General features: G+C 63.3%; 2 protein-coding genes across 2 annotated transcripts in view; one reads left to right on the forward strand and one right to left on the reverse strand.

Annotated features, from left to right (window-relative positions):
• Nucleotides 1-7,383: 7,383 nt before the first annotated feature.
• Nucleotides 7,384-7,877, forward strand: LOC310918849 (uncharacterized protein; the record flags this gene model as incomplete). Its single annotated transcript, XM_083877821.1, has 3 exons — nucleotides 7,384-7,445; nucleotides 7,563-7,752; nucleotides 7,858-7,877. The coding sequence occupies exons 1-3, from the start codon at nucleotides 7,389-7,391 to the stop codon at nucleotides 7,875-7,877; spliced, it is 267 nt and encodes an 88-aa protein (XP_083733947.1). The 5' UTR covers nucleotides 7,384-7,388.
• A 23-nt stretch (nucleotides 7,878-7,900) lies between these two features.
• GPR179 (G protein-coupled receptor 179) overlaps nucleotides 7,901-8,040 on the reverse strand; it is a gene marked incomplete at its 3' end in the record, with an annotated part of 9,045 nt that continues 8,905 nt past the window's right edge. Inside the window, exon 7 of the mRNA XM_083877822.1 lies at nucleotides 7,901-8,009. Coding sequence (XP_083733948.1) covers nucleotides 7,901-8,009 — 109 coding nt within the window. The remainder of the gene's footprint in view (nucleotides 8,010-8,040) is intronic.

The following is an 8,040-nucleotide window of genomic DNA, read 5'->3' on the forward strand; positions in this document are numbered from 1 at the left end:
AGCATCCAGGTAAATCCTGGGTGTTGCAGGACTCCCAGGATGACTCTCACAGGAAAACCCTTTGTGGTCAGCCTCACACCATATACTTTTTAAAAAAACTCTGAATTTCTTGGGCAGGAAGACCCCAAGCCCCTTTGGGGCTCCCCCCAGCTCATCTGGGCTCTCCTGGAAGATGCTCCATGAGGAATCCAGCTGGAAAAGCCTTGCAGGAAGGAGAATTCCAGGGAAATACCTGTCGTGAGTAGGTGCTCTTGGTCAGGGGTGTGGCAATCACTGACAGCGAGCTTAAAAATCCACAATAAAGGGGAAAAAATAAAGGTGAAAAATTCCAGCAGCTTTTCCTGCACCCCATTTTTGGGGTGGCAGCCACTGCCCCAGCCATGCTCTGGAGTTTGGATCCAGGGACTTACCACTGGCTCCATAGGGGAGGATATGGATTTAAAAATATGGATTTAATTAATCTCAGCCCCCCAAAAAGGCTGTGAAGGGTTTGGGGATGCCACAATCCCCCTCGTTTTCACAATCCCCTGATCATTCTTAGCCTTCCACCGCTGGAAACTGGGATTGATCTTTTTTTCTTTAATCCCAGTCCTTCCCCAACGAGATTTATTTTTGTTAAAAGTGGTACTTTGCTGTTTAGGAAAGGTGAGTTAGTGCTGAGCCAGCGAGCAGGGAGAGGAGAGAGTGAGTAGGGAGAGGAGATGGGGAGTTGGATTTGAGAAGGGAATGGGGAATTTCAGGAAAGAAAAGGGATTTGAGGATGGGAAAGGGATTTGAGGAGGGGAGTAGAGATTCAGGGCAGGGGGGAGCAGGGATTTGAGGGAAGGAGCAGGAATTCCAGAGAAGGAGCAGGGATATGAGGAAATGAACAGGAATTCAAGAGGAGCAGGGATTTGAGGGAAGGAGCAGGAATTCCAGAGAGGGAAGAGAGATTTGAGGGAAGGAGCAGGAATTCCAGAGAGGGAAGAGAGATTTGAGGGAAGGAGCAGGAATTCAAGAGAAGGAGCAGGGATTTGAGGGAAGGAGCAGGAATTCAAGAGAAGGAGCTGGGATTTGAGGGAAGGAGCAGGAGGAAGGAGCAGGGATTTGAGGAGAAGAACAGGATTCGAGGTGGAGAGAAGAGGTTGCAGAGGGCAGAAGGGGTTCCAGGGCAGGAACTGGGATCCAGGGGGGGAGCGGGGATTCACTGAGACCCGGAGGAGCCGGCGGCACGAACTGGGCCGAGGGAGAAAGTCCAGGCAGCTCTCAGCACATGGTTACAAAGAGCCCGGCGCTGCCAGGCCGGGTTCATCCGGGGCTGCCGCGGGCCCGCATTGTGCTGCAGAGCCCCGGGGACCGCACGGGAGACAAGGGAACAGCTGGAAACAGCTGGGAACAGCTGGAGCCGGGCGGGGGGTTCGGGCGGCTGCCGCCCTGCGCAGCCCTGCCAGATCCCGGGGACAGGGGGACACGGGGACAGGGGGACACGGGGACACGGGGACACGGGGACACGGGGACACGGGGACAGGGGGACAGGGGGACAGGGGGATATGGGGACACGGGGACAGGGGGACACGGGGACAGGGGGACATGGGGACACGGGGACACGGGGACACGGGGACACGGGGACAGGGGGAAAAGGGGACACGGGGACACGGGGACATGGGGAAAAGGGGACAGGGGGACAGGGGGACACGGGGACATGGGGAAAAGGGGACAGGGGGACACGGGGACAGGGGGAAAAGGGGACAGGGGGACACGGGGACAGGGGGACACGGGGACAGGGGGACAGGGGGACACGGGGACACGGGGAAAAGGGGACACGGGGACACGGGGACAGGGGGACACGGGGAAAAGGGGACAGGGGGACACGGGGACAGGGGGACACGGGGACACGGGGACAAGGGGACAGGGGGACATGGGGACACGGGGACATGGGGACAGGGGGAAAAGGGGACAGGGGGACACGGGGACACAGGGACAAGGGACGGGGGACATGGGGAAAGGGGTACACGGGGACATGGGGACAGGGGGATATGGGGACAGGGGGATATGGGGACATGGGGAAAAGGGGACATGGGGACAGTGGGGACACAGGGACACAGGGACATGGGGATACGGGGACAGGGGGACACAGGGACAGGGGGACACGGGGACATGGGGATATGGGGACATGGGGACAGGGGGACAGGGGGATATGGGGACACGGGGACACAGAGACTTGGGGACAGGGGGACACGGGGACATGGGGATATGGGGACATGGGGACGTGGAGACACAGGGACATGGGGAAAAGGGGACAAGGGGACACGGGGATAAGGGGACATGGGGACATGGGAACACGGAGGGATGGGGTCAAGGGGATATGGGGACACGGGGACATGGGGACAAGGGGACACAGGGACAAGGGACAGGCTGTGGGATGGGGGGACACCGGCGCTGGGACCTGGTCCAGGGAATGTTTGGGGATTTTATGGAATTTTTGAGTCCCCTCTGCCCCACAGCGAGGGAAGGGTTTGGAGCCCCCGGTTTGGCGAGGAGGCTCCGTGGGGGGATTTTACAGCCGGGCTGGAGGGATGGGATGGGACTGGACTCGGCCACACTGGGGACACCCCGAGGCCACCTCAGCGGGCCGGCAGGAGGAGAAGCCCAGCTGTGCCACAGCCCTGCTCCGAGAGGCTTTGCCAGGGCCAAACTCCCATCCCTGTCACTTTGGCCCGGGGCTGGCACCGCCTGTGGCCGCCGGTGACCGTCCCTTGTCCCCTGGCAGAGCCCCGGGAAGGTCAGGGGCAGGATAAAACTATTCCTGGAGCAGAGCTGCTGCGGGAGGGGAGAGGAGGGGATTGTCTCCTCGGAGCTTTAATTCCCAGCCCGGGTGGCCTGGGGGTCACCGGGTGCCCTCTGGGCCATTTCCGCGGGTGCTGCTCCCGCACGGGAGGTGCTGGGAGGTGACAGGTGCTGCTGTCAGCGAGAATCCAGAAAAAACAATTAAATAAATAAATATAATAATAATAAATAACTTAAAAAAAAAAAAAAAAACCCAAAAAAAAAAAAACCCCTAAAAAACCCTAAAAAATAAAAAAATAATAAAAAAATGAAAATAAATAAAAAAAAAAATTAAAAAAAAAAAAAGAAGAAAGAGCGATGCTCCACGGAAAGAGCCAGGGGAAAGCCGCCGCCTCCTCCGCCGTGTCCCGGCCAAACCGGGCTCTCCTGTAGTGCCAGACTGAAGAAGGGCCCGAGGACAAACGGACAGGATGGAAGGACGCCAGGAGGAGCTGGAATCACCCCCGAGCCTCTGCAGCCACCAACCGCTGTCAGTGCGCCCTGCTAATTAGGAAAAACAAGGAGAAAAAAAAATAAAATTTAAAAAAAAAAAAAAAAAAAAAAAAAAAAAAAAAAAAAAGAAAGAGTTTTTTTTGGTTTTTTTTTCTTCTCTCTCTCTTTCTCTGGCCAGGAGAGCGGGAGCAGCCGGAGGGCACCGGCTAATCCTGCCCCGCAGCTCTGCGCCGCCGGCTTAGGGCTGGAATCTCTGGTATTCGGGAGCCCGGGGACAAACAGCGAGCAGCTCCGGGGCCTCTCGTTCCCGGGGGGTTGGGGAGAGGTTTTTCCCCTGGATTTTTTCCCCTGTCCCTGTGTGCGTGCGGCTGTGCCCGTCCCCTCCCGCCGGCACCTGGGCCAGGTTGCACAAGGACGGCGGTAAAGTGTGGCCAAACCCCTGCCTGGGGCTGCCGGGGACAGTTTGGGGCGGGTGCCGAGCCCGGATCCCTGTCCTGATCCCTGCCCTGATCCCTGTCCTGATCCCTGTCCCCATCCCTGTCCTGATCCCTGTCCCCATCCCTGCCCGGATCCCTGTCCTGATCCCTGTCCCCATCCCTGTCCTGATCCCTGCCCTGATCCCTGCCCTGATCCCTGCCCTGATCCCTGTCCTGATCCCTGCCCTGATCCCTGCCCTGATCCCTGTCCTGATCCCTGCCCTGATCCCTGCCCTGATCCCTGTCCTGATCCCTGTCCTGATCCCTGTCCTGATCCCTGTCCTGATCCCTGCCCTGATCCCTGCCCTGATCCCTGTCCTGATCCCTGTCCTGATCCCTGCCCTGATCCCTGTCCTGATCCCTGCCCTGATCCCTGTCCTCATCCCTGCCCTGATCCCTGTCCTGATCCCTGTCCTGATCCCTGTCCTGATCCCTGTCCTGATCCCTGTCCGGATCCCTGTCCTCATCCCTGCCCTGATCCCTGCCCTGATCCCTGTCCTGATCCCTGTCCTGATCCCTGTCCTGATCCCTGTCCTGATCCCTGTCCGGATCCCTGTCCTCATCCCTGCCCTGATCCCTGCCCTGATCCCTGTCCTGATCCCTGTCCTGATCCCTGTCCTGATCCCTGTCCTGATCCCTGTCCGGATCCCTGTCCTCATCCCTGTCCTGATCCCTGCCCTGATCCCTGTCCTGATCCCTGCCCTGATCCCTGTCCTGATCCCTGTCCGGATCCCTGTCCTCATCCCTGTCCTGATCCCTGCCCTGATCCCTGTCCTCATCCCTGCCCTGATCCCTGTCCTGATCCCTGCCCGGATCCCTGCCCTGTTCCCTGCCCTCATCCCTGCCCTCATCCCGAGCCCTGATCCCTGCCCTGATCCCTGTCCTGATCCCTGTCCTGATCCCTGTCCTGATCCCTGTCCTGATCCCGCTCTCCCACGGGACAAACCCCTGGCGTGGTGCGGTTTTGCAAGAAAGGCTCAGGTGGGGACATCACTCAGTGGCATCTCCACGTCCTCATCCCAGATTTCCTCAGGGATGCTCCCAGGCCGAGCCCCCAGGAGCTCCCACGGGCAGGGACGTGGCTCCAGACGGGTCCCGTGGCTCCAGGCGGGTCCCAGAGCTCCCCAAACCCTGCCCAGGGAGGTGAAACCGGCCGGGATGACACCCCAGACCAGCCGGGCTGAGAAAATCCAGCCCCACCGGTCCAGGAAAATCCAGCCCCACCGGTGCCGAGCCGTGGGAAAGCGCCGTGCCCGTGGGGCTGTGGGGCTTTGGGGCTTTGGGGCTCTGGGGTTTTGGGGCTCTGGGGCTTTGGGGCTCTGGGGCTTTGGGGCTCTGGGGCTCTGGGGTTTTGGGGCTTTGGGGCTCTGGGGTTTTGGGGCTGTGGGGCTGTGGGGCTCTGGGGCTCTGGGGCTCTGGGGCTTTGGGGTTCTGGGGCTCTGGGGCTCTGGGGCTCTGGGGCTGTGGGGTTTTGGGGCTCTGGGGTTTTGGGGCTCTGGGGCTGTGGGGCTCTGGGGCTCTGGGGTTTTGGGGCTCTGGGGCTTTGGGGCTGTGGGGCTTTGGGGCTCTGGGGCTTTGGGGCTGTGGGGCTCTGGGGCTGTGGGGTTTTGGGGCTCTGGGGCTTTGGGGCTCTGGGGCTCTGGGGTTTTGGGGCTCTGGGGCTCTGGGGTTTTGGGGCTCTGGGGCTTTGGGGCTCTGGGGCTCTGGGGTTTTGGGGCTCTGGGGCTCTGGGGTTTTGGGGCTCTGGGGCTCTGGGGCTTTGGGGCTCTGGGGCTCTGGGGTTTTGGGGCTCTGGGGCTTTGGGGCTCTGGGGCTGTGGGGTTTTGGGGCTCTGGGGCTCTGGGGTTTTGGGGTTTTGGGGCTCTGGGGCTGTGGGGCTCTGGGGCTCTGGGGCTTTGGGGCTTTGGGGCTCTGGGGTTTTGGGGCTCTGGGGCTTTGGGGCTCTGGGGCTCTGGGGTTTTGGGGCTCTGGGGTTTTGGGGCTCTGGGGCTTTGGGGCTCTGGGGATCTGGGGCTGTGGGGCTCTGGGGTTTTGGGGCTCTGGGGCTCTGGGGCTCTGGGGCTGTGGGGCTTTGGGGCTCTGGGGCTCTGGGGCTTTGGGGCTCTGGGGCTCTGGGGCTTTGGGGCTCTGGGGCTGTGGGGCTCTGGGGCTCTGGGGCTGTGGGGTTTTGGGGTTTTGGGGCTCTGGGGCCGGTGACTCCACCCCGGCTCCTCCAGGACTGTCTGCACATCCCCGGGGCTCCATCCCGCTTTTCCACAGCGCTGCGGGAAACTCTCTCTGCTCTTTATTCCCGCCCCAAAGAGCATCACGGCGGGTTTTGGGGCGGTCCCGGCGGGCTGCAGAGGAGATCCCCCCACCCAAAGGTGTCCCCCCCATTGCCCAGCCCCGCTCCCGGCCCGGCCCCGATAAGCGCGCGGGATCAACGGTCTGGGGCCGTCACTACACATTAACCAGCGGCGCGATGGAGCAACGCGGCCCCGGAGCCAAGATCAACAGTCCCCAAAGAGCCGGGAGCGGGGCCAGGGGCAGCCGAGCCCCCCGCTGCCTCCCCCGACCGAGCCGGGAGCGGGGCCAGGGGCAGCCGAGCCCCCCGCTGCCTCCCCCGGCCTTGGCACCCCCGGGCTGTGGGCGGGCGATGAGCATCCCCCGGGTGTCCTGCCGGCCCCTCCCGGATGGGCTTTCTAGGGGAGGAGGGTTGGGATGAGCTGGTTTGGGTTTTAGGGAGGGGGTGTTGTGTCCTGGATTGTCCCGGGATGTTTGGGGGGATCCCCGAGCCCCCCCGAGCCCCGGCTCTGCTGCAGCATCCCGGGGGTGTCACATCCTGGGGACACCCAGGGGACCCCCGACCTCCCCTCCAGCACCGGGGGCTGCGGAGATGTGAAACCCCAAAAGCATCGGACAAAACCCGCGGAGCTGCTGGGGGTGGGTGAGGGGGGGTCTGCAGGGCCAGGGGGGCTACACAGATATGGGGAGGGGGCTCCGTGTGGTCAGAGGAGCCCTGTGGGTCTGGGGGGACAATCTGGAGGTCTGGGGGGGCTCTGCAGGGCCAGGGGGGCTACACAGATATGGGGAGGGGGCTCCGTGTGGTCAGAGGAGCCCTGTGGGTCTGGGGGGACAATCTGGAGGTCCAGGGGGGATCTGGAGGTCCGGGGGGCTCTGCAGGTCCGAGGGTGGGGGCTCTGCAGGTCCAAGGGGGGCCCTGTGGGTCTGGGGGGCTCTGAGTGCCCGGGAGGGCTCTGAGGGTTTGGGGGGGGGGGGGGGTCTCTGCAGGTCCAGAGGGGGTCGTCACACATCCCCCGCCGGTCTGGGGGGTCTCAGCATCCCCAGCAAGGGGCAGAGTGGGGGGTCCCGCACTTATCGCGCGTGTGACCCGTGTGGGGGATGGGGGGGTGACATCTCCCCCTCCCCTCGCCCCCCGCCCCCCGCCCTGCACCGCGCTCGGGGGGGGATGTGGGTGGGGTGGGGGCTGTGGGCGGAGCCTCCCGCGCTGGCCCCGCCCCCCCGGGGCTCCGCAGCCGATGGAATTTTCCACTCGCGCGCGCGGGCGCGGGTTCCCGCCGGCCACGCCCCTTCCCCGCGCGCGCGCGCCCGCGCCCCTCCCTCTGACGAGGCCCCGCCCCCCCTTCCCGCCATCCCCCGCGCAGGGGGAACAATATGGCGGCCGCCATGGCGGCGGGGCTGGGCCGCAGCGCCCCGCGGCTCTGCTGGAAGGTGGGGGCGGCAGGAGCGGCCTGAGGGGCCGCGGGGTGAGCCCTGTGGGCGGGGGGGAGCGCGGAGAGCTGCGGTGCGTGAGGGGAAATGAATGAAACCGCTGTTGGCTCTCCTCAGGCGGCGGAGGCTCTGCTCCGGCCCGGCGTCTCCTGTGTGGTTGTGCCGGTGAGGAACAGGAGGAAATCCCCGCGGCTGCCCGAGTGGGCCCGGGAGTTGAGCCCTGAGGAGAGGGAGAGGCGCTTCAAGGGCTCGGAGCCGGTTTTCCCCGACGAGCGCATCGAGCGCACCTTTTACTTGGCCTGCACGGGTACGGCGGGGCCGGGGCGGTCAGACCGGGCCGGGGGATGGCCTGAGAGGGAGAACTGGGGGGAATCAGGCTGAGTTCTTGCCCCTCTGTTCTTTCTGGCCGCAGGGAGAGGCTTCCCTGCCTGATCTCCAAAGCGTTCGGTGCTTTCTTACCGTGAATCCTGGAACTGCAGAGTGGTTTGGGTTGGGAAAACTCCTCCAGTGCCTCCCCTGCCATGGCAGGGACACCTCCCGCTGTCCTGGGTGCTCCAGCCCAGCCTGGGATAATTCCAGGGGTCCAGGGGCAGCC

Source organism: Zosterops lateralis, assembly GCF_965231275.1.
Source record: "Zosterops lateralis genome assembly, chromosome: 24".
NCBI classification, from domain to species: Eukaryota; Metazoa; Chordata; class Aves; order Passeriformes; family Zosteropidae; genus Zosterops; species Zosterops lateralis.